This window comes from Macrobrachium rosenbergii, chromosome 58, assembly GCF_040412425.1.
Source record: "Macrobrachium rosenbergii isolate ZJJX-2024 chromosome 58, ASM4041242v1, whole genome shotgun sequence".
Classification (NCBI taxonomy): Eukaryota; Metazoa; Arthropoda; class Malacostraca; order Decapoda; family Palaemonidae; genus Macrobrachium; species Macrobrachium rosenbergii.
This window is the reverse complement of record NC_089798.1, coordinates 12,024,132-12,050,744: the sequence shown is the minus strand read 5'-3', so window position 1 is coordinate 12,050,744 and position 26,613 is coordinate 12,024,132. Positions and strand designations below refer to the sequence as shown.

Sequence of the window (26,613 nt, the reverse complement as noted above, 5' to 3'; positions counted from 1 at the left end):
TAGCAACGGCCCAGGCTTGCTTTGACGGCAAACCCTTGCCTCAGCTAAGGGAGACAGACTCCACATCCCTGGTATTCCCGGGAGGTGACGAGTTCTGGAATGACGCTCCGTCCACTTTTACAGTAGGTAAATTGGACGCTGACTGTGCGTCTTCCCAATTTAGCGAGCAGCTTCCCAAGATCCCGGAAGCTTTGCTCAAGACTGAGTTTGATGCTCGGTCTCGGTTAGGCCGGTCCTTGAGCTCCCTGTGCATAACAGAAGCAACCGCCGTCTCCTTCGCAGAGGAACGCCTGTTTCAGGTTCTGGCTAAATCCCTGTTAGCAGGGCTTCAGTCAGACCTGTATGACTTTATGGTGGCAAGGTTGGAGTGCCGCAAGTTCATTTTCGCGGATGCCACCATACGTCATGAGCCTAACAAGCTCATGAAAAGTTCTATCTGGGGGGCGAACCTGTTCCCAGAGGCTGAGGTAGAAAGTGTTCTGGGCAAAGCTATCAGAGCTAACCAAAGCCTTCGTTCTCGTTGGGGCATCTCCACCTACAAGCGGAAAACCCCAGAGTCTGGTACCTCCCAGTCTAAGTCTGGGAAACGCTTTCCTCGCCATAAACGACCTCTTCACCAAACAGTCGTTCAGGAGGTCCCGGTCTCGGCAGTGGGCCAACCCTCCACCTCCAAGGCTCAACCCCAACAATTTGTTCTGGTCCAACCAGCCCAATCTCTTGCTGCACCCTCGTATGTCTCCTCCCCGGCGTACAATTCTACCTATGAGGGCTGGGGGGTCTTTCACGGCCTCAATAGGAGCACAAGGGGGGGCAGAGGTCGAGCCCCATACAGAGGTAAGCCTGGCTCTGCCTCCAAGGGAAAAGTTGGCCGTGGTAGAGGAAACAAACCTGCTTCCTCCCACTGAGATCAGTGAGGTAGGTGGTCGGCTTTACTGGTTCAGAGACCAGTGGTCCTTCAGTCCTTGGGCACACAGCATTGATTGATTGATTGATTAATTGAGAGTTATCTGGCGTCACAACTACCAGGGTCACCGAAGCCGAATACTAAGTGTGATCTTTTCATTTTTATAGTATGTTATAAAAATTAAAATTAAAATTCTGCTAAAAAGAACTACATATAAATTTTATTAACAAGGAAAAACAAAAAGAAAACTAGCTAAAATAAATAAATAAATATATAAAATTCTGCTAAAAAGAACTATTAATAGATTTGATCAGATAAACAGTATAACTTTAGAAAAAAAAAAAAAAAAAAAAAAAAATATATATATATATATATATATATATATATATATATAAAGACAGCACAGCTGTCAAATATATTTGAGAAGACCAGCTTCTTTGATAAAAGAGATAACATTATTAATACACATACTTTCTCCCAACAGTTTTGCCATGTTATAATTACCACCTGCTTCACTGCTATTTGATAAAAATGATTCCTAAGTTCCACCAGACTGGGACACTCAACCAGCAAATGCCTAACAGTCAGTGGAACCAAGCAATGCGTCACAGAAGGGCTCATTCTCCCCATTCATCATAAAACCGTGAGTTAAACGTGTATGGCCAATACGTAATCTACACAATACAACCTCCCACTTCCTTGGCATTAGGTCATATTTCCAAGGGTGTGTCTGACTAGTGATTTCTTTCATTTTATTGGGGCCTACTCTGTCCCACTGAAGTGCCCATAATTGCTGGATGGATTTCCATATAATATGGAATGCATCACGATATGGAACAGGACATTTTCTGGGTATCGGAATTTGTGCTGCTGATTTGGCTAGCTGGTCTGCCTTTTCATTTCCTGATATGTTCACATGGGCAGGAACCCAACAAAAAGAAACAATGCTTCCTCTACAATGGTGCAAGAAGATCCACTGCAAGATCTTCAACACTAAGGGATGATCAGTATTGAAGACTTCCTGGGACTCTAAGGCACTTTTAGAGTCACAAAATATTGTGTAGCCAGACACTAGGAGTATTGCAATATGTTCCAGTGCTACTAAGATGCCATACAGCTCAGCTGTAAAGTTTGAAGCAACTGAAGGGAGCGCACCTCTTCGGTTAAAAGATTCACTAAAAACTCCATAACCAACGCCAGCATTGGATTTGGAACCATCGGTAAATATAAATCTTGTATTCATATGCTCTGAAGCATGCTCTAAAAATATTGCCCTCATTTCCTCATCAGATTTATCCCTCTTTGCTCCACTGAAGTATCTGCAGAATTTCACAGCAGGTACCTTCCAGACAGGAGTAATGGGATACACACAAGGAAATACGGGGATTTTTCCAATATTTGTATCCTCTAAAATCTTTTTAATTCTATAGCTAAAAGGAGTAGGATACCTTGGATGATTTTCATAAAAACTGTTAAAAAATATTTCTGTTTGCCACAGCAAAAGCCAGAGATTTGGGAAGTCTTTGCACTCTAAACCAGTATCGAAGCAATGATGACTGACGATAGAGTTCAAGGGCATTTCTCCTGCATCGACTAGCAAACTAGATATTGGTGATGAAACGAAAAGCTCCTGTGGCTATACGAATACCTGAATGATGAACAGAATCTAAAATTTTTAAGTTAGATGAAGAGGCTGAAGAATATACTTCACAACCGTATGACAGCTTTGATAAAATTAAGGTTTTATGAAGCTTTAGTATAAGATTTCTACTAGCTCCCCAACTGGTGTGAGACAGCACCTTCAAGATGTGTAGAGCTTCTAGGCACTTTGCTTTGATATGTTTGATATGGGGGACCCAAGTCATTCTGCTGTCAAAAACTAGGCCTAAGAAGCGCGTTTGTTCTACACATGGGATTCTATGGCCATACAAATAGAAGTCTGGATCAGGATGTACTCCCCTAATCCGGCAGAAGTGGACAGCAGTAGTCTTACTTACAGAGATTTTAAAACCCTGTTTCTCAGCCCAATTTGTTATTTTATTTATCGTTAATTGTAACTTTCTTTCAGCTACAGTCATCCGGGTGGCAGCAAAAGATATTGACAGGTCATCCACAAATAACGTCTTTAGGACCTCTTTTGGAATAACAGATGTAACACTGTTTATGGCCAGAGCAAAAAGTGTTACACTGAGAACACTGCCCTGGGGAACACCTTCTTCTTGGCACCTTTTCTCTGATAAAGTACTGCCAACTTTAACTTTAAAATACCTACGATGTAAAAATGATCTGACAAATAAAGGTAATTTTCCTTGTAGACCACTATTATGCATTGTCTTGAGAATTCCATGTCTCCAAGTAGTGTCATATGCCTTTTCTATATCAAAAAACACTGTCACGTGGTGTTGTTTGGAGGCAAATGCTTCACAGACAGAGGTTTCAAGTTGCAGTAAGATATCCAGTGTGGAGTGCATTTTTCGAAAGCCACACTGAGAAGGTGTTAAGATACTGTTGTGCTCTAAAACACAAACAGCAAGTTAACGCAATGGGGCGGTAACTTGCTGCATAGAGAGGATCTTTTCCAGGCTTAAGAAATGGTAACATGGTTGCCAATTCCCATATGCTAGGGTAGCTGCTTTCATCCCATATTCTATTGATAATGCTGATTATAAAAAGTTTTGTGTTCCTTGAAATGTGTTTAAACATTTCATAAGGAATCTCATCGGGGCCAGGGGCAGTGTTCTTGCTCCTGGCTAAAGCAGAGTCAAATTCCCTTTCAGAAAAAGGCATATTGTAAGATTCACTTTTGTTTGATGAAAAATCAAGTACCAGTTGTTCTTCCATCATTCTGAAATGATGTCCTGGGGAACTATCTGATTTTTCAGAGACTCGAGCAAAGTGTTCAGAAAATATATTACTAACTTCTATGGCATCAGTGACATGATTATTATTTACTTTAAGGACTGGAGGAGGATTGGGTGTAAATTTACCTGAATTTTTCTTATTTTCTTCCAAAGGCTGCTGACTGGTGTTCTGCTGTTAATAGAGGATACATATCCTGCCCATGATTGTCTTCTGGCAGCTTTCATAGCTTTTTGAAATAGTGCCCTACACTGTTTATAAGTGATGACATTATCCACAGTCACGATGTCTCACGGCACCTGGTCAATGATGACCTTGTAGCTCGATGCAGCAGCCTTAATTCTTCTGACCACCATGGAACTGGCCGTCTCCTGAAAAGTCCTTTAGTTCGAGGAATTGAATGTAAGCCAGCAGTATGGAAAGTTCCATTGAGGAGATCGATGGCATCATCTACACTTGGGAAATCTTTGGCATCCCCTTCCAGCTCGCTCAAATCTTGAATTTTTTCCAATTTGCTTTCTCTAAAGCACCATCGTGGTGATCTTGGGATAGGTGGATCATCATTGGTGCTGATTATAATTGGAGAATGGTCACTGGTATGCCAGTCATCACTTGTTCTCCAACTAAAATCAACACTGCAATTAGAGCTACAAATTGAAAGGTCAATGCAGGAGACAGTACCAGTCTGAATGTGATAATGGGTAGGTTCTCCAGTATTAAGATATCTTCATTTTCTACGATAGATGCCATCATATTCCCTTTTTGGTTTGATGTTACATCTCCCCACAATGGATGTCTGCTGTTGAAGTCACCAAGAAGAAGAAATGGCTCTGGTAGCTGCCATTAAGGATATTAAGTCCTCTCGGAGACATGACTATTGGGTGGAATGTAAAGGGAACATATGGTATACTGCCTTCTTAAATTAATCCGTACAGCCACAGCTTGAAGTGGAGTGTTTAGTTTTACTTTGTAGTGTGGAGTATCTCGACGGATGTAGATGAGGATCCACCGTGATTTCCCACTTCCAAATCAAATTCAGTTCTGAAGTGAACATATTCCCTAGGACAAGGGGTATATTCACCTAGCATGGTCTCTTGCAAACATACCCCAACAGGGGAATGCTCATAGAGCAAAAGCTTCACTTCCTCATACTTTGCTCGGAGTCCCTGACAGTTCCACTGAATTATAGAAGTGAATTGAATTTATTTCTGTCTGGGGCCATCAGTATGGTTCCTTTTTACAAGATTGGGAGGGTTCTTTTTTCTATTTGGGGAGGACAATTTAATGGGCAGTTTTGTTGGCTTCTTGGGGGGAATAACCACCTTGAAAGAGCCAACATCCTTTCCTTCAGTGTCTTTGACACTGGGCGGTTTTTTAGTTTCTTTTCTCTCTGTCTCAATCGAGACGGAGAGAGCAGAGGTGTTTTCTACAGAGACCTCCTCAACTGTCTTGCTATTGCTGGCAGTAGCCAGCTCTGCCTTTAAAGAGGCAGAAGCACCAGCAAGGACTGGCGCTGGGGGACCAGCATCTGCTGGTTTGTCCTCCAAAGAGGAGTTGGCACCAACAGAAGCTGGCACCGGGCCAGCACTCGCTGGCACCGGGCCAGCACTCGCTGGCCCCGCCTCCAAAGAGGCAGATGATGGTGGAGGGTGTGTCTCAACTGACACTTCAATTTTTCTTAGCTCTAAGTTGATGTCTTCCTTGTTGGTTCTACTGAACCTTGTCTTCGCATTACCATCGTCAATAGATTCTGATGAATCTGTTAGGCGTCTTTTCAGCGATTCTTTTTTTGATTCTACCTTTGTGCTTCTTATTTTGGTTACTTTATTTGTCTCTTTCTGTTGATTTCTAGGTTTTGCTACTACTGAGGCAAAACTTAGACCAGGTCTTACAATCTTAGCTTTTGCTCTCTCTCTGCTTCCTTAAAAGTTATCCTTTCCATCACTCTTAATGCCTGAATTTCTTTTTCAAATAAATATATATCACACTGTTGAGATGATGATGCATGTCCCTCACCACAGTGAACACATTTAGGTTCCCTTGTGCACATACCATGCTCATCATCTCCACAGTTGACACAAACCGCAGGATTTTCTTGTATTTTCGACCGCACGTCTGAAGGGTGTGTCGAAACGTTGGCAGTGGAAACATCTTCTGGGCCTCGGGATGTACCGTTTTATTTTGTATCTATGCCAGGCTGCAGAGACATACTCTGGGAGTCTTAACGTATTGAATGTCAATATCAAGGTAGGTTGAGGTATCCGATCTCTATCCACCTTCTTTGTGATCCTGTTCACCTTAATTACACCCTGATCTTTCAATTCATTTGAAAGTTTCTCCTCAGAGAAACCCATTAGCTGAGGGCATAAATCAAACCCTTGCTGCAGTTCAAGCTGGAGTGGGGAGTGCACTCCACCGTTACTCCTGCAAGAGCCGACAAACTCATCAACTTCATGCTTTCCTCTGGGAAGATACTCTCTACCAGGAGCATATTACTGTTCTGAGGGGATATTTTCGATTGTCTGCCACAACATTTTACAATTTCCTGTTTACCTCAAAATATCAATATTGTCACCATTGAGCTTCAAATTTAAATATTTTTCGTATGAGTTGGGTACAAAGACCCCAGGAACTATTTCATACTTCTTGCTTTTCTTTATTGCAAATGGTTCCAGAGTGACAATACTGGAACCAGATGCTTTTTGTTGGGGATTCCTGGCTGTATTCCTTCTTGCCTAGCATTGGGTCGTCAACCGTGTCTGATTGTCACTTGGCCCAGGGGTACTAATTTCAACATGGGGACCTTCCATGAAAAAAAAAAAAAAAAAAAAAAAAACCACTGCTGGTGAACACTGAAGAGGCACCATTGACTTTTCATGGGGCCCTATTCTCGGCTAACGACACCAGTAGGAACTGACTCCCAGATGTCCACCCCTACCCTACCCAAAAGGGATAGCACCAACATACCAGAGAGGCACAAGTGTAAGCCTAACCCGCTTGTTGGGACCGAGACTATTACTAGAATGCAATCATCCCCACTCTGACTATGTTTGTGGGCATACCGGAAAAATATGCCAGGAGTCCTACCCTAATAACAGCCCACCCCTGGAATCCACGGGCTGATCTCAGGGATAGTTCCGCCTTCAGGGTGTCAATATGACATCATACTAACACCCTTCTGGTCCAAACATCATCGGATTGGGTGACGCTCCCAATCACAGTTCCCACATTTAGCTTCGAACATGAACCCCAATCCAAGGTATGATGCCCTTTCCTTTCACACAGACAGGAAATTTAATGAAGGCAGAAATATCCACACTATGTAAACCAAAGAGTTAGAAAATATACATATATATATATATACAGTACATATATATACACATATATACATATACACATACACATATACACATACATACACACACATACATATACATATATAGAAGCGGTAGTCATAAGCGGGTGGATAGGAAGATGGAAGAGAATTGAAAAATAAGCTGGAGGAAGAAGTAAAAAGGAGTAGAAGAAAAGAGGACAGAGAGAGACATTTAGATTCAAGCGGGGAATGCTTTCCCCTGGTTCGAAACCCCTGCCCGTCGCAAATCTACAGCATGAGAAAGAATATTCCATGGTGGAGCCATGCGACTACGTCACGGCAGTCTCTCATTAAGGGGCCACACAGCATTGTATCCAAGGGTCTGGGTTGGAGCTGGATCAAAGATCCCCCTCCTCTGATCAGGTTCTACCAACCCTCCTCCATAGTCCTGGAAGACTATGTGACGGAACTGCTCAACAAGAGAGCAATAAAGAAAGTAAGGCACCTCAAGTTCCAAGGCAGGTTGTTCACTGTCCCAAAGAAAGGTTCCGATCAGCAAAGAGTGATCCTAGATCTGTCGCGTCTAAATCTCTATATAAAATGCGACAAGTTTCACATGCTTACGGTGGCTCAAGTACGGACTCTACTGCCGTGTGGAGCCATCACCACCTCTATCGATCTTTCAGACACTTACTATCACGTCCCGATTGCGCGGAACTTCTCTCCCTACCTAGGCTTCAGGCTAGGGAGACAAGCCTACTCCTTCAAAGTCATGCCTTTCGGACTCAATATAGCCCCCAGGATATTTACAAAGCTGGCGGAGACAGTAGTTCAACAGCTCGGTCCCGGGGCATCTCCCTAACAGCGTACCTGGGCGATTGGATAATCTGGGCTCCAACAGTTCAAGAGTGCCGGAAGGCTACAACCATAGTCATCAAGTTCCTGGAATCGTTAGGGTTCCAGCTGAATCCAACTCCGAGTCCCGGTTTCTTGGGCTCCAGTGGGACCTGTCTTCGTACAGGCTATTTTGCCGCCCAAGCGGAAAGGATTGCCTCCTTACCAGAAGGTTCTTGAAGGACAAAGCATCCGGTCCAAGAGAGATCAGTTAGTGACGGACCTGCTCTTAAAAGCAAAGTTAAAGACATAAACAGTGTGTGGCCCAACGTCAGGCTCAGAGACAGAGTCTCTTCTATCCCACCTCGGCCATGGTCCAGTCAGTGGCCTGTCTTGAAGTCAGTCCCTTCAATTCCCTCCTCCAGCGCTGGTGATTCACACAGACGCTTCATTAAGCGGCTGGGAGGGTATTCACCAAAACAAAAGTACAGGGACATGGTCTACAATGTTCCAACAGTTCCATATAAACACCTTAGAAGCTATGGCGGTGTTTCTAACCCTAAAAAGCTCCGCCCAGCCAACCACATTCACATCAGGCTGGTGTTGGACAGCGCTGTGGTGGTTCATTGCATCAACAGGGGCGGCTCCAAGTCTGGTCGCGTAAACCAGGTGATGGTAGCTATCTTCTCCCTGGCGAACAAACACGGTTGGCATCTGTCAGCCACCCACCTAGCGGAGGTGCGGAACGTGGTGGCGGATTCCCTGTCAAGAACCACTCCGTTGGAGTCGGAGTGGTCTCTGGACGAAGAGTCATTCAATTGGATTAACCGCCGGGTTCGGGACTCCAAGTGGATCTGTTCGCTATGGAGAGCAACCACAAGCTTCCTTGTTATGTAGCCCCTAACCTGGACCCTCAGGCTTATGCCACGGACGCGATGACCATAGATTGGAACAATTGGGAGAGAATTTACTTGTTTCCCCCAATAAACATACTGTTGAAAGTACTACACAAACTCAGGTCATTCAAGGGCCAACTGGCTCTAGTAACCCCCTATTGGCCGAAGAGCAACTGGTTTCCTATACTTCAGGAGCTCAAGTTGCGGAGTCATCAGATTCCCAATCCCAGACTGACCCAAGTAGAACAAACAAAGACTGTGTCAGCTTCCTTAAGAATTCAGAATGCCCTAGTTTTATGGACTTTGTAAAGTTAGCTGCTAATAAGGGAGCAAACATTGACCCGCTAACACTCTGTTTTTAGAATCTGATAAAGAGAGTCTACTCTCAGGCAATATGATTCAGCGGTCAAAAAGTTAGCATCCTTCTTGAAGGCATCTGAAGCTCATACTATGACTACTAACTTAGCGTTACTTTCTTTAGGTCATTGTATGAAAAGGCCTTGCTCCGGCTACTATTACTACAGCTAAATCAGCCTTGAAGAAGTTATTTTTGTATGGTTTTCAAATTGACCTTACAGATTCATACTTTTCATCAATCCCTAGAGCATGCGCTCGTTTGAGACCCGTAACACGGCCACATTCTGTTACGTGGTTCCTCAACGATGTTCTTAAGTTAGCCTCTGATATTGACAACTTACAGTGCTCTTACCTGGATCTGTTAAGGAAAACCTTATTTCTGGTTAGCCTGGCTTCAGGTGCCAGAATTTCAGAGCTGTCGGCTCTCGCTAGAGGTGATGATCATGTTGATTTCCTTCCATCCGAGAAGTCCTTCTCTCCCCTGATCAAAGGTTCCTAGCTAAAAATGAAGACCCTCAGGACAGGTGGTCCCCTTGGAAGGTGGTGCCTCTTCCACAGGACCAGTCCTTATGCCCAGTTCATACCTTGAAGTCTTACCTACTTAGAACTCCACAGTGCAAGTCGGGTCCTCTTTTTATCAGGGAGAAAGGTGGAACTCTTTCTTTGAACGCTATAAGGCAGCAAATTCTATATTTTATTAAACAAGCCAACCCGGATTCAGTCCCCAAGGTTCATGATATCCGGGCGGTAGCTACCTCTACCAATTATTTCCATAACATGGATTTTGCTGAACTTACCAAGTACACAGGATGGAAATCACCTCTAGTGTTTACGCGCCACTATTTAAAATCACTCGAAGCCCTGAAATTTGCTGCAGTGGCTGTGGGGAGTGTCATCCCCCCACCCAAATATCCTTAATCCTCTTCCTTTTCCCCCCCGCCCGCCTGCCTCATTTATTTCTCTGCCTGCTCTTCTGGTTCAATCATGCCTCACTGCCTTGCTCCTCATAATTGATGTTACTATTGCCCGTATTCTGGATAGTCTTGGTGATTGTATTTTGATGTGCTGTGAATTTGGATTGTATTAGGGGTACTGGATCTGTTTTTTATTTATGCTCTATGTACCTCAATAATTTTTTATGTCGTAATGTCTCTCTTTTCCCTTAGATTTAAGTTCTTGTTTAATTGTCTGTGACTTTATCTTGTTGGGTGTATCATTTTCCACCTGTAATTGGTTTATAGTCTGTTTTTCTGCATTGTTCTTAAAGTTAAGTTGTTGCCCTTACCTGTTATGGGTTGCTTTTGTATAGAGAGTTATGATTATTAAATCTATTTTTCATAGCATGTGTTTTTGTTCAAATCACCTTGTTTTTAAAATTTTTTTTTCCCTTTTTAGCTTTGCAGTCTTGGCATGATTCTCAATTACTATTTCACCGGGTGACATGGGGCCGAGCTCAGAAAAGGGATTTTGACAAAGGAAAAATCTATTTCTGAGGGAGGCCCCATGTCACCCGGTGACCCTCCCAAGGCCTGGTTTCCCCCCCTTCTTGCACATGCCAAGCCTGGGGGTGGTGCTAGCCTGGAATGGCGTAGGTGGCACTGGAGTCGCCGCTTGGCGGGCGGGTGAGCGTAGGGGCTGGAACAGCTCTCTATTCTTCCTGGGGGATTTTGACATGGGGATGTCTGTCGAGTGTGGCTCTGTGGTTGTGATTCCTTCACTCACCCTTGGTTATACCGACGTCTTCCATATGGAAGTCGATCGATCTGGGGGTAGTAACTCCAGCATTCCTGAAAGCATTTTTCTCTGGTATGCTTAGCAATATTTATACCTAGAAATTCGTGTTAGTATGGAATTTCACCGGGTGACATGGGGCTTCCCTCAGAAATAGATTTTTCCTTTGTCAAAATCCCTTTATCATGTATCTTGTGTATCATGTGAGTCCCTACTTTGAGAGAGCAAATTACAATAGACTAACCTCTTTTCCTCCATTTCTTTATCTATCCCACCTTCTAGTTAAATAAGTAAAATAGAATGATAAAATTATCGTCAGTAACCTTATACTCGTTGCATAAATGCATACAGCCAAAAAACAACCAAACGAGAAACAGCTGTTTTGATATGAACAACCGAATCTGATAACAACAGCTGTTTTGTTTGCATTTCAACCAACGTACGATAGTAAAAAATTACCATAATTATGTTACAAATGACGTTAAATAGAATGAGACTGATATATTTTTACATTATACAGTACCCCTATTTGCTATTCAGAAAAGATCAGCAGGAAATATACTACTAAATTTAAACTGCAAATTGTAGCTGAAGCTGAGAAAACAATGTTCAAGCTGCTAATAACTATAAATTGTCATGCATCAGCAACATGGATGAAACTTCTGACATTTTGATATGCCATCAAACTCGACCGTAAATAAAATTGGAGAGTGAAGTGTTTTAATCAAAACTACTGGGCATGAAAGAACACATTTTACTGTTGTTTTCCACCGATAAAAGATAAATATGTAAAGCTGGTACTATGATGAAATCAAGTGAAAATAACAAACGGAACATGTTAATTTTTTTTCCACAAAATACATGCCCCCATGCTATCTATTAATTAACAAAAAAAAAAAAAAAAAAAAATAACTGAGTTCACAAGATGTATTCAAGTCATATTTCAACTTGAAAACACTTTGTATAATGAAAAATAACTTTGTCCCATATAAATAGAGTATCTAGAGATTCATTTACGCTAACTACAGGCAAGAAAATCACTCTAAATTCAGTTCAATATGGCGAAATAAACTTACCTCGTATTCGCCCTCAGCTGATTTCCAAACCAAAACATTGATTGCTATGTTTGCATTTTATAATACAATAGTAATATGAGTACTGTACATACAATATTGTTGGATACAGTGAAGTAAAGCATAACTTTTAAAAGATCCATGGAAAAGATGCACATGTTACGTTTGTATTGTATAATACGATAATATGTGAATATTACATAAGCTAATTTTATATCTTGTGTATGGTGCGACCCGCTTAAAATTAGCTTCAAATTTAGGTCTTCAAAAGCCACATGATAAATGAGTATATACAGTACAAAGTATGAGTTGTTTCTCTCCCTCTCTCTCTTTTTAAGTCATGCTTGATTATTTCACTGCAAGTTACAGTACAGTACTGTAATATCTTTTAATAAAATGTGAAAAAAGCATAAAAGTAAAAAAAACATACAACAAAAAAACTCTCATAGTCAAATGCCTGCCTAACCCCCCCTCTACCTTCCAAAACAACCCTTTCTCTGTGTGAATCTTCCTGCAGGCTTACTGCTGCTCCCATCCCATGGCCCCCAACCTTGGAAACTTTTCCTGGCCTCCCACACCTAAGCATCCTTTCTCAATCTGTTTATGGAAGTAAGCAGTATGACTAATTTCCTTACACCTATGCAGTGTTACCTGGCCACAAATTTCAGGGTTGGTGATTTTTTTTTATTTTTTTTTTTTAAATAAAAAAATTCTGAATTTTTCGATTTAAATCAGATTTTTTTTTATTTAAATCAGATGTTTTTTATTTTTTTTATTAATCAGCATAAAAAAGGATTTTGACAAAGGAAAAATCTATTTCTGGGGGAAGACCTGTGTCACCCAGTGAAATGATCCAATAGCACTCATTTCTAGGTATAAATATTGCTAAATATACCAGAGAAAAAGCTATCCATAATGCCAGGGTTACGACCCCTCGATCGAACACCATTAGATGGTGTCGGTATGCACAAGGGGTGAGTGGTTGCCACTACCACAGATCTTCGTCCTACAGATTTCTCCATTCTCAAAACCCTGAAAGGGGAGGAGCCGTTCCAAAGCCTTACCCTCCGCACCTAGCCAACCACCACCCCGGCAGCCATATTCATCCCAAGTTAGCACCTCCCAAGCTTGGTATGCCACTCGGGAGGGAAAAGGAAGTACAGGGATGGGTCACTGGGTGACACAGGTCTTCCCAGAAATAGATTTTCCTTTGTCAAAATCCCTTTTCTGGGCTCGACCTGTGTCACCCAGTGAAAATAGTAACAGAGAATCAGCCATACAAAAGCTTGGTGGAGCCCTCTAAGAATTACCTTAATGGAGCTAAATAAAACTATGAGAAAATTACTGTGTTTTAATAACCCAAAACATTCGTATTAAAACATAATTAACATTATAAGGCACACAGTCTAAATCATGAAATAACCAACACCAAGATACTTAAGGCTAACAAAAGATTTAAAACAGGATATCCATGAAACGGCCAGGAGTCAGGCTGTGAAGCAGGCCTGACCTAAAGGTTAGAAGGCAGGGCAAGTAAACGAGGCAGGTAGGCAAGAGAAATACAAACAATAGGATAAACTAAGGTTACATAAACTAGTCTGGAGCTAGGGGAACAATACTTCCTGCAGGTACCGTGGAATATTTAAGAGCCTCTAGAGACTTAAGACAGTGGCGTTTGAACACTGTTGGTGATTTCCAGCCCATATACTTTTTAAGGTCATCAAAATTCATGTTATGAAAATAATTAGTTGAGGTGGCCACCGCCCGAATATCATGTACCCGAAGTACTGAATCCAGGTTAGCCTGTTTAATGAAATATAGTATTTGTTGCCTGATGGCCTTTAAGGAAATGGTTCCTCCATTTTCCCTAACAAAAAGAGGGCCTGAAATTCTATTAGAAGTTCTATTTAAATAAGCTTTTAAAGTGTTAACTGGACATAAAGACAGATCCTGTGGAAGGGGAATAATCTTCCAAGGAGACCATCTATTTTGTGGATCCTCATTCTTTGCTAGAAACTTGAGATCCGGAGACAACAGAACTTTTCCTGATGGGAGGAAATCAACATGGTTCGGTTCTCTAGAGAGAGCAGACAGTTCAGAAATTCTAGCCCCTGAGGCTAGACTTACTAGAAATAACGTTTTCCTTACCAGACTCGAATATGTACATAATTCGTTATCAGTGTCTGATGCCAATTTAAGTACGTCATTTAAGAACCAAGAAACCGTGTGAGGACGGGTTGCTGGTCTAAGACAAGCGCATGCTTTAGGAATTGACGAAAAATATGAGTCTGTGAGGTTAATATTAAAGCCATGTAAAAATATTTTTCTTAAAGCAGATTTTGCTGTAGTAATAGTACTAGTGGCCAGTCCTTTCTCAAATAATGATCTGAAGAAAGAGATTGCTAGGTTCGTAGTCATTTCCTGAGCTTCAGATTCCCTCAGAAATAATGCTAACTTTTTAACTGCTGAGTCATATTGTCTGAGAGTAGATTCCCTCTTGTCTGATTCTATGAACAGTGTATTAAAAGGATCAATGTTAGCGTCTTTCTGAGCTGCAAACTTCATGAAGTCCATAAAACTAGGGCATTCAGAATTCTTGAGGAAGCAGACACAGTCCGAGTTTGCACTACTTGTGTCAATCTTGGACTGGGGATCTGTTTGCGCCGGAGTTTCAACTCTAGAAGAAGAGGAAACCAATTGCTCTTCGGCCAGTTGGGTGCCACAAGTGCTACTTGACCTTTGAATGATCTGAGTTTTGACCTTTGAATGATCTGAGTTTGTGTAAAACTTTCATTAATAGGTTTATTGATGGAAACAGATAGATCCTTTGCCACCTGTTCCAGTCGATTGACATCGCATCCGTGGAATGAGCTAGAGGGTCTAGATTGGGAGCAACGTAACACGGAAGCTTGTGGTTGCTCTCTGTGGCAAACAGGTCCACCTGGAGACCCGGTACCTGAAGACAAATCCACTCGAATGATGCCTTGTCCAAGGACCATTCCGACTCCAGCAGAGTTGTCCTGGATAGTGAATCTGCAATGACATTCCGAACACCTGCCAGGTGGGTAGCTGACAGGTGCCAAAGATGTTTCCTTGCCAGAGAGAAAATTGCAATCATTACCTGATTGATATGGCTCGACTTGGAGCCCCCTCTGTTTATGCAATGTACAACTACTGCACTGTCAGTACCAGTCTGATGTGAATCTGTCTGGTTGGACGTAGTTTCTTTAGTGTTAGAAATACTGCCATTGCCTCTAGAATGTTGATATGGAACTGGCGGAATACAGTCGACCATGTTCCTTGAACTTTCTTGTGTTGGGAGTATCCTCCCCATCCGCTTAGGGAAGCATCCGTATGGATCACTAATGAAGGAGGGGAAATTGGAGAGGCACTGACCTTGACAAACTCTTGACTGTTGACCATGGTCGAAGCCTCTTCCTCAACACCAGCGGAATTAGAGACACCTTGTCTCTGTTTCTGCTGTTGGCTCTCGTCTCTGCCATACCCTGTTTATATCCTTCAGTTTGTCTTTTAGCAGCAAATCTGTCACTGACGCTTGAACTGAAGAGAACCCAGGACTCTTTCCTGGAGTGCGATGAGAGGCTCTTTTGTTTTTGAGGAACTGCCTGGTAGCTTTGGCTATTTCCCTCCTTTTGGCTGGCGGAAGTGACAGTTTGTGTGTGTTTAGGTCCCATTGGATTCCTAACCACTGAAACTGAGCCTCCGGAACTAGACGGGATTTCTTCCTGTTTATTTGGAATCCCAAAGCTGATCACTATGAATGGTGCTTTTCGACATTCCTTGGCGTTGGATGCCCAAATTATCCAATCGTCCAGGTATGCGGCTAGCATAATCCCTTGGGCCCGTAGCTGTTGGACTACTGTCTCTGCCAGTTTGGTAAAAATTCTGGGTGCTATGTTGAGCCCAAATGGCATGACTCTGAACAGTATGCTTGTTTCCCTAGTCTGAACCCTAGGTAAGGAGAGCGTTTCTAAATCGGGACGTGATAATATCGTCTGAAAGATCTATAGAGGTGGTGACGGCCCCACGGGAAGTAGGGTCTGTACCTGTGAGATCGTAAGCATGCGAAACTTGTCGCATTGAATGTATAAGTTGAGACGAGACAAGTCTAGAATTACTTTTTGCTGGATTGAGTCTTTCTTTGGGACACTGAACAGACGGCCTTGAAATTTCAAGTGTCTCACTTTCTTTATTGCATTCTTTTGAAGAAGGTCTTTAACAAAGTCCAGTAAGTCTTTGGATGGAGGTTGATGGAACCTGGCTGGCGGAGGAGGCCCTCTGCCCCAGCTCCATCCCAGACCTTTTGTAACTATGCTGTGAGCCCACGGACTGAAGGTCCAATGGTCCCGGAAGAGATATAACCTCCCACCTACCTGAGGAGACTCATTGATTGGAAGAGGACTTACTTCCTCTGCCTCCTCGGCCTCCTCTTCCACGGGAGAGAGGTCTGGTTGCAGTCCTACCTCTGTAGGCGGCTCTGGCTCTACTCCCCCACCCATGCCTGTTGTAGCCTCAAACGCCCCTTGGCTTTCAAGCGGCGTTGAAGGCTGGGGGCGCTCTGAGGCTGGCGGAGCAGAGGCTTGCTGAGCCGGCTGCATCAGTACAAACTGCTGCTGAGGCTGAGCTTTGGATATGGAAGGCTGTCTGATCTGAGAGACCGGTACAGCCTGAAGCACAGTTTGAGCCTGGGGTTTCCTGTATCTCCTGAACTTCTTCCTTTCCCTGGGTTGAGGTCCGGAGGTCTCAGCGGACTTCCTTTTAAAAGGAAGACCCCAGTGGGAGCGAAGACTCTGGTTTGCTCTGGCTGCCTCCGCCAGAACATTATTGACCTCATCCTCAGGGAAGATGTTAGGTCCCCAGACAGGACTCTTCATAAGCCTATTGGGCTCATGCCTGATGGTGGCGTCTGCTAAGATATGCTTCCGGCAGTTTTGTCTCGCCACCACAAAGTCATAAAGGTCTGATTGGAATGACACTAATAAGGATTTCGTCAGGACTTGGAATAGAGGTTCGTCAGTGTAAGTCAAAGCTGTTACCTCTGCGATGGTGATGGAATGCAGGGAGCGACTCAACCTGCACTTAGCCTCATACTCCGTCTTCAGAAGGGCCTCCGGAATCCTGGGTAGTTGCTCAATGAACAAGGTGGAGGCACACTCGGGGTCGAGTTTACCCACTGTGAACGTAGCTGGAGCTCCCGACCAATATTCCGAATCCGCTGGGAAAAGAAGGGAGGTGGGATCTGTCTCTCGGAGTTGAGGCAGTGGTTTGTCATCTATTCCCACCTGAATGGCCAATTCTGCGATCTTAGTCGTGCAGGGGGTAGGGATGGAGTCACCTACCGAGAACATCGTAAAACTCCCTTTAAAGGGAGTAAGTTTCGTATTTTCGCACTCCCAGTCAGTGAGAGCGCGCATCAGGGCGGATTGGGCTTGGTCCTTGGGAAAGATAACCGTTTCCTTTGGGACCTTATCGGATCTAATCCAGGCTTCCTCTGTTAGCCTGGCATAGCCTGGGTAGGGAGGCACCAGGTTGGCTGGAAAGAACTCCAGTTCTTCCAGACGACGAGTGCCCAAACCCTCGATGGTCAGGGTGTCATTATGCAGGGGGGCGTGTAGAGCCAGCCGCCAGGGTTCCCCTTATCAAAGGGGGGCAGTCTGGAGGCATCCGGAACAACATGGGACTGCTGTACTGCTCCGGATTGGATAAATCCGGAGAGCAAGCTTTCCTGGGTCTGCATCCTTTGTGCCAATGACAGCACTGACTGACCAGAGGTCTCAAGCTTGAAACAAGCTGAGAAGAAAGGTCTTGTAGCCTAGCTTCAACCTTGGAGTCGATCCTCTGCATTAGAAGTTCGACGAAGGCCTCAGGGTCAAAGAGATTAGGCTGTGGGGTTTAGCCTTAGACACTCTGGATCTCGACCCTTTGGATGGGGGAGTAGCCTTACTTGAGGACGCCACTGGTTTAAGAGCCAGTGACGACCTTGAGGGAGCTGGCGAATTAGACCTTTGAGGTCTAGAGGACTTTGGTAAGTCCTTCTTTTTTAAGGATTTCACCTTGGGGATAACAGACCGAGATCTGTCCCCAAGGATAGCTGGTTTGGGAAACCCCTGAAAAGAAGAAGAGGAGGAAGAAGGAGAACTGAAAAGGGAACTACCAAGACCCTCTCCCCCTGCCTCACTTACCACCTTACCTTTTACCTGATGGTCCAAATCTACGCTCACCGGCTCGAGGTGGATGTTGATGGCCGCTACCTCTTCCGCCACCTCTCCGCACAGGTTGTCTTCTTGGGAGGGCTGCATCTCTTGCCGGATCCTCTCGATGATTGGGGCGGCCAGTTCCGCCGGCATTGCAGCGGAGATCCGGGCACCGGAGTAGAGGAGATTACAAATCTCCTCCGACAGGACATATGGATTGCCAGACGCAACGGTCCTCCCAAATCCGCCGACCCAGATCTTCAGGGTCGACAGCGAAGAGTCACAGATGATTTGGTCAGACTGTAAGAAAAGGTAGGACTTACTGAAAACATTCTCTAATTTTCTCGTATACTCGTATGTCTATATAAGCCATTAAAGTCAAAAAGAGACTGAAGGTTAGCGGTCTCTTAAAACTTAACGACTCATCCACCACTAACTCGTACAAAGCGTAGTAGATTTCACAGCCATCGGGGTGCCAAACAATCAGGTCCCCAACGTGGACCGAGCAGCTGGAGTGCGATCGGCACACCTCATGTCCACAGGGTTGTTGGAGAACCGCCGTGCACCCTGGCTCCTGACAACATTCCATCTGTAAGTGGAATGGTGGTACATGAGTATCGTCAAGGCAAGGACTGCCGGAATTAGGTCCGGCGGTAATAGGCTACCTTAACACGGATTTATGGGTGATGAAACATGCGTGTCATCAGGCAAAACCGCGGAATTGAATCGGTAGTAAAAGACTAATACACAGATTTATGGGTGATGAAACATGCGTGTCATCAGGCAAAACCCGCCGGAATTGAATCTGGTAGTAAAAGACTAATAATCATAGGTTGTGCTACAGAATGGCCAACTATTAATTATGTTAAAAATAAGTACTCTATGATACTCCGCCGTGATTTGTCACTGAAATCTCGTTACGTTACACATTATGGAAACGGCATAATGTGGCGGAAAGGAGTGTTCGCATACGGCCCAACTCTCAATCACCCAGGGCGGAAACCACATAGTGGAAACCACCAATTAAACCGAAAACCATACCCACCGGAGTGGTAACATGGACGATAACAATGAAAGATCTGACTAACCTGGCGGAGACTTAACATAGCGTAACTCATGATGCATCCCTGGGACAGTGTTCGACGCTCCAGCTATAACTATGGAAAGCGAGCAAACGAAACACCACCCAATAAGGGAAAGGTAGGTGAGTGGCGGAAACCCAGCGAACGGCGACCAGTCGGGTGGGTAGCACCCTCTGGAAGCCGAATGTAACTTCCTCACGGGGGTGCCGAACGCAAGCGATCGGTTTCCCTCTGCTAGGAGGACGCCCAGGCCACGTCGCCAAAATCTAACCGATCAGGTAAAGAAGGACTAGGCTATATACACGAAATAACCTGCTCAACCTTTCGATCCCAGCCTACCTTCCAAAACCAAAACTTTTTGGCTTGGTCAGGAAGGCCAGAATGAGCGCTACAGGTGGGGGGGGAGAAGAACCTCGCATAACCTAGCCACACCCTCCAAAACCAACAGCCTGGTCAGGTGGTAGACTATGAATTGAGGAGACCCTTCACTATTATAACCTCACCCTCCAAAACCTAACGGCCTGGCCAGGTGGGCTAAGGGTGAAGAGCAACTCTCTCACTAGCCTAACCTCACCTCCCAAAACCTAACGGCCTGGTCAGGTGGGCCAAGAGTGAACAAGGAACTCCCTCACAAACCTAACATCTCCCTCCAAAACCTCAAAACGGCCTGGTCAGGTGAGCTAGGTAGTCTAAGCATCGTGTAAAAGCGCCTATCCTGTCCAGCCTAGCCCTCCAAAACCGAATTACGGCTCGGTCGAGTAGGCTGGGCTAGAAAATACCTAATCGAATAAAACTATCTATCGTCAAGATCACTAACATAATAAAAGTTAACCATTCGATGTGTTTTTTAAGATGTCTAAAAATTATATACTTATAAATACATAAATGACTCAGTGACAGAGAGGGCCAAACAACATCCGTTATACGGGAAGTGGGGATACCCAAAATGGCCACCTCTGGCGCTTGAATCGCACACATAAACTAATCCAAGAATAGACATGTCATCCATCCTTGTACACATCAGCTATGATCATGATAATAATAATACCACCATCGAGAAGGCACCAATTTGTTGATGGAGGAAGGAAACCAGTGAAAAGGGGAAAACTAAGATCAGAAAAAGGGAGGGTGTACCTCCAACCCTAGCCTAGATCAGTCATGATCGGGCTCCCTTACCTCCTACCAGCGAAATGGTAAATTCTCCAAATAAGGCTCCAAACTGAAATGGAGTATGGATAAAAACTAGCAGAAATATTCTGCTAAAAATCTGAAGACTGAGGGTCAAGCATGGCAGAGGAAGACACAGCCCACGCCCGGCTGTAGAAACTATTTACCTTGGTAAACAATATACGAACAGTCAAAATATAATGCCTCTGTAATAAAAAACCCAAAGGGAAATGGTACTCAACTTAGATGGTGGAAATTCCTGGTGGGATGACATGATGTAAGTAGAAAAAACGAAAAATAACACCAAAGAAAAATACAGTGTATCCTGGAAGGCGTGCTAAATTGGAATGAATATGGCGGCCGGGGTGGTGGTTGGCTAGGTGCGGAGGGTAAGGCTTTGGAACGGCTCCTCCCCTTTCGGGGTTTTGAGAATGGAGAAATCTGTAGGATGAAGATCTGTGGTAGTGGCAACCACTCACCCCTTGTGCATACCGACACCATCTAATGGTGTTTGATCCAGGGGTCGTAACCCTGGCATTATGGATAGCTTTTTCTCTGGTATATTTAGCAATATTTATACCTAGAAATGAGTGCTATTGGATCATTTCACTGGGTGACACAGGTCGAGCCCAGAAATAATACTGTAATTGGAAAGCTAGCTATATATCTATATATGTATATGTATATATATATATATATATATATATATATATATATATATATATATATATATATATATATATATATATATATATATATATATATATATATATATATATATATATATATATATATATATATATATATATATATACTATATATATATTCTATACGTTAGTTTAAAACACATTTTGGAGTTTTTTTACGGAATGTTGCATCATCTCTCACTTGGTTACAAAGTGTTTGAACCTGTCAAGCAGCCCAGTAGCCATTGGCCAGGATTGCATCATCTCTCTGTCCTGTTCCCGTATAGATCATGTTAGTACTATGTAATAGTTTGGGTGTTAATTTTTTTGTTACACTGTACTGTAAAAGGAAGTGCTTAACTATTCTACTCCTCAGAAACAAGTACAGTTCTTTGCAAGTAAAACCCTTTGATTTAATGGACTGTGGAAATTTTTTTGTATTGTCAAAGAAATTTTTTAGTGTTCTATTCCTCAGAAATATATCAAGTAGGTGTAATTATGTGTTTGTTTTCACATTTTTCCTTTAAATTCTATGTTAGTTGGGACAGGAGTAAATACTGATTTAAATCAATGATTTTTTTAAAAAAATCATTTGATTTAAATCTTGATTTAAATCGCTGATTAAAATCATCATGATTTAAATTGGCCAACTCTGCCACAATGTAATCAATTTCGCTTTCAGCAAGCCACTTCTTTATAACTTTTGCAGTATGGCAAGGTGCACCATCTTGCTGAAGAATCTTTGCTCCAGTTGCAGCAACACAGTTGGCCAAATTGTTCTAAAATAACCTTAAATACACCTCCTTAGTAATTGTCTGATCTTTAGGTAGGATGGTAAGCTTCCCTTTACCCCAAAAGCAAAACTCCCCTACACCACGAGGGAAGCTAGGTGTTTCACAGTATGAGCTGTGTACTTGGGTTCCAACCTATTGGCCCCTTTCAGCACTCACACACATTTCCCCTTCATGTCACTGATGAGAAGTGTGCTCTCATTAGTCCAAAGGAAGCCTTCCATTGCTCTTGTGTCCAATCTTTATACAAGCAGTCCCCAGTTATCTCCAGCCTCGGTTACTGGCGATCTGGTTTTCACAGTGCTTGTCTAGCGACGACGATAAGGAGATTTTCGTTGCTGATAACCGGTTATTGGTGCTGATCGCCTCTTATCGGCAACGCTGATCACTGGTTATCGGCGCCAATAACCAGGGCTCAGTGCTATTATCGCCGATTTTTGGTTAGCGGCAATTTTCAGTTATTGTCACGCCGTCGGGAATGGAACCTCACCGATAACCGTGGACTGCCTGTATTTAATGGCAAAATTCTTCCTTTTCTTTAACTGGGATGGAGTTACAGCAGGTTTTGGTTTAGCCTTTACTTTCTTATAGGACAACCGTTTTTTAATGTTTTCTTAAACTGTCCTCATAGAGAAGTCTCCTAATAACTTATGGTGTTTTTTTTTTTTGCTGTTAGTGTAGGATCAAGGTCTAACTCCCTCTTTATAAGAGCTAATGTTCGCTTATTTATCTTTGGGGGGTTCCCTGGCGCCTTTAGATGCAAGGTTAATTCTTTCTGGCCTCCGGCCTTGAATCTTGCCAACAAATGATGGACTGTTTGCTCTTTCATGCCAGTTTGTGCTGCGATTTACTTTATTATTAAACCCACTTTCAAGCATTCTATTACTCTAATTATATTTTCAGTGCTTGTATGAGGCCTAGACATGTTTGTAAAGGTAATATGAACCTTAATGCAAGGGCAATAGTAGAAGAAAAAGCTGCGAGTCTATTACAAAATCAAAGTCGATGCCCTCCTCATGAAAGACAAATAGTTACTGATCAATAATTCTCCCACTCACTGCTTTGTGAGTGACTGACTCTAGTTTCCAACTAGTTAATTTCTCCTGACTCTAGTTTCCAACAAGTTAATTTCTCCCAGCCAATATTTTACCCAGATCTTAGGGTAATAGTCAAAAGCGTGGGTAATGTTTACAAACATCCATATTTTGCGACTAACACCTGTGCTCATTATATGTATCTTTGGATCCAGATAACCGAGAGATTACTGTACAGCAAAAGCTTATCATCACTGAAAATGTATTTGTTACTCCAAATACTGACAATTAACAAAGGTATAAATTGGAGGTTCATTAGTTTTTCTATGATTTGCTCATTTTACTTCAAACCGGATAACTATAACGAAGACTAATACGCAATAAGGAAAAGCTTTGCCAAACTGGAACTCCTACACACTTTCCCATAAGAGGTAATCAAATGGTAGGGTATGCTATTTAATGTTAAAATTTTTACATGAAAATACTAGATTTCATTAGTTATTAGTTTAAAAAAGTTGTGGCCTAGTTGTATAAAGTCATACCTCATGGATTCGCATTTCCGGAATTGCGAAACTTTCTTGGAACCTAACTAATTTCCATCCATGATTTTTTTCACAGATCTGCAAAATTTTTGCTCTCTCTCTCTCTCCTTCTTCCTTTCTCATAGTTAGCATGCACACATATTTTTACAACTTATTATTTCTCTGTACGTCTTTACGTAATTTTAAATTTACTGAATACCTGTACCCTCTACATACAGTACATACGTTTTCTTTATTTTATTGAATTGTACTTTAGTTATATGACTTCTGTGACATATTAAGTTTACCTAGTTTACCTTCCCGACAATGACAAAGGAAACGTCAGTCATTAAGTATACAATCCCGTTCGTTACTTGGTTTTACCTTACTATGAGTGCAAAAGAAAATGGCAGCCAATGAGCCAGTATGGGGGTAACATTAGTATACCATACTGTAAATGCACTAGTGTGGCAAATACTCATTAGGCGATACTGTACTCTATTTTTATGTCAGCCATTGATTCCTTTTATTAAGGGTAATTTATTAAGCTAACTTTTAAATGAAATTAAAGTGCTTTGGGAGCATGATTTGCACCATAATTAGGGTTTAAACTCTCTCTCTCTCCAGCCCTAGGAGAGCTGTTAATCACCTCAGTGGTCTGGTAAAACTAAGGTATACTTAACACACACACACACACACACACACACACACACACACACACACACACACACACACTCTCTCTCTCTCTCTCTCTCTCTCTCTCTCTCTCTCTCTCTCTCTCTCTCTCTCTCTCTTCGGCACCGGTATGCAATTACAATAAGTGGTTTACTGGTGCTGATAACTGGTTAACGCTGCTGTTAAGCAGTTTATTGGTGCTTAAGGCGTTGTAAACACCATTTATCACCATAATTATCAGCATTTTTTTATTAGCAGTGCTCAGCTGGGACATATTAGGTCACTGAGCGCTGAAAGGGAAATTGACAGTTGAAAGGTTTTAAAGGTGTAAAAGGAGGAAAGCCTCAAAGCAGCTGCACTATGAAACAATTGTTAGGAGAGGGTTGAGGAAAGTCAGATGGAAGACAGAGCATATGAACAGAGGTACAGTAAAAGGAATGAGAGGGGTTGCAGTTACAGGTTAAAGGGATGCTGCACAGAACCTTAATTAATGCCTACAGTGCACCGCATGAAGTGCACTGATTGTACTACCCTCCTTAGGAGGTAAAATAAATTGAAAAATAATTCTGGATAAATATAATTGTTAGTGTATTTCCCCGAGTTAAAGACACTATTTTTCACTAAAAAGAAAGTCTAAAACATTTACACAAATCAAAAAAATGCCATCAACTCGTGAGTGTTACCTTTTTTTCATGTTTATTTTTTGTCTTCATCGGTGAAATCATGTATAACTGCAAAGTATTATTTTATTTATGTTAATCATAAATTTTCCTTCAACAACTTAGGGCTGTAATATCAAATAAACACTGAAACACTACAATATCAATGTCAAGTGTCTTTAACAAACTTAAGTTGAATGAAGATGATAGAACAGAATATGGTACTTAGGCCAAAGGCCAAACACTGAAACGAAATTGACAGTAAAAAGGTTCTCAAGATGTAACAGGAGGAAAACCTCACAGTTGCACTATGAATCAAATGTTAGGAGAAGGTGGAAAGTAAGATGGAAGAAAGAGAATATGAATGGAGGTGCAGTAAAAGGAATGAAGGGTTGCCGCCAGGGGCTGAAGGGACGCTGCAAAGAAGCTTAAGTAATGCCCACAGTGCACTGCATGAGGTGCACTGATGGCACTACCCCACTACGGGGACTATAGATGATAGCATAATTATTAACATGCCCTGGTGATGTAAAGCCTAAATCCACTGCAATAACAAGTATAATTACAGTACAGGCATGGGAAATAAATAAAGTTCTTTTGCAACACACTTCTACCATGTTGAATGTCTAATAATTGAAATACATGAAATTCAGTTATCCCTTTAATTAAAGCTAGAGCTTACAAATTGCTACTACTAATACCAGTAACAGCAACAGCAGGAACCTACCTGTTTTGCTCTTTCAGTCTTGAAAGCAAGAGCCTGCTCTAATGCCTGAGGAAGTTTAACTTCCCTAGGAGCTTCTTCTTTCGGTGCTGAAACCTGCAAAGACATCAGAGGAGGAGGCTTTTCACTTTTATCTGAAGCCTCTCCTGGTGGGCCTATGGCTGATGGGGATACCCCTAATAATCCTGGTGCTGGCACCTGAAAAATCATTGTAAAAGGTAAAAGCAAAAATGTTTCATAATACATGGTCAGCCTTACTTAAATTTTTCCAACATTGTGACACAGGTTGAAAGCTCTTCTATAATAGAAAGCTACTGTTCTGTGCAAATATATGATCATCATCATTACTGTTACTGATAATGGACAAAGATTCTTACGAAACAAGTTATAAAGCCCAGAACTACAATTACAAGCTTAGAACAGCTGCCACAGAACAGAACGTCCATATGTCAGTAATGTAATTTCAGCAAAACAATATATCTCCTGTCAAAAGTTACAAGTCTGAATACATCCTAGTCAAGGCCAACTAGTTGTGTTGCAAAAAAATGAATAGTACTCTTTGAGCTAAAATGGCTTTGTTCTGAAATGCTCACTCTTGTCATTCACCATACAGATATTCTCTGACTGATCAACATGTGGCCAAAGATCAGCACAACAAAATAGAGCAAATTTTAAAAGTAATTTGTATTTTACCTAATAGACATATCAGAAGTTCTTTATAGAGGATTTAGTTTGCAAATGCAGGCTAGAATGGCCATTTAAAATATTGACAAGATAGTTAACTACCAACAGGCAGGAGGAAACCCACTTCAGGTTTATATGTAAAGAAAAATACACTAAATACACTAACTTCTAAAATTTAGTATTTGTTCATACACAAATACAAACCTGGTAAGTCCACCCAACCCGAAATGTCACCCTCCTGGTAGGAGTAGAGGAAGCCCCCCTCCCCCCAGCATACTGGACATATGGGATGTAGCAGTGGCTAGACTTCTGGCCCACTGAGTATTGAGTTTTCAGCAATTACTCAATAAGGCTGTAAGAATCCACACTGAAATGTCAGACAACAACATCAATAAGTTTGCTTTA

The 26,613-nt window shown here is 42.5% G+C and overlaps 1 protein-coding gene across 4 annotated transcripts in view; it reads right to left on the bottom strand.

Annotated features, from left to right (window-relative positions):
• The window catches only part of Sf3b2 (splicing factor 3b subunit 2), a 286,261-nt gene that overhangs the window by 58,471 nt on the left and 201,177 nt on the right, over positions 1–26,613 (bottom strand). For all 4 annotated transcript variants that reach the window (XM_067102041.1, XM_067102039.1, XM_067102042.1 and 1 more), the window contains exon 5: positions 25,528–25,722. In XM_067102041.1, the coding sequence (XP_066958142.1) occupies positions 25,528–25,722 (195 nt within the window). The remainder of the gene's footprint in view (positions 1–25,527; positions 25,723–26,613) is intronic.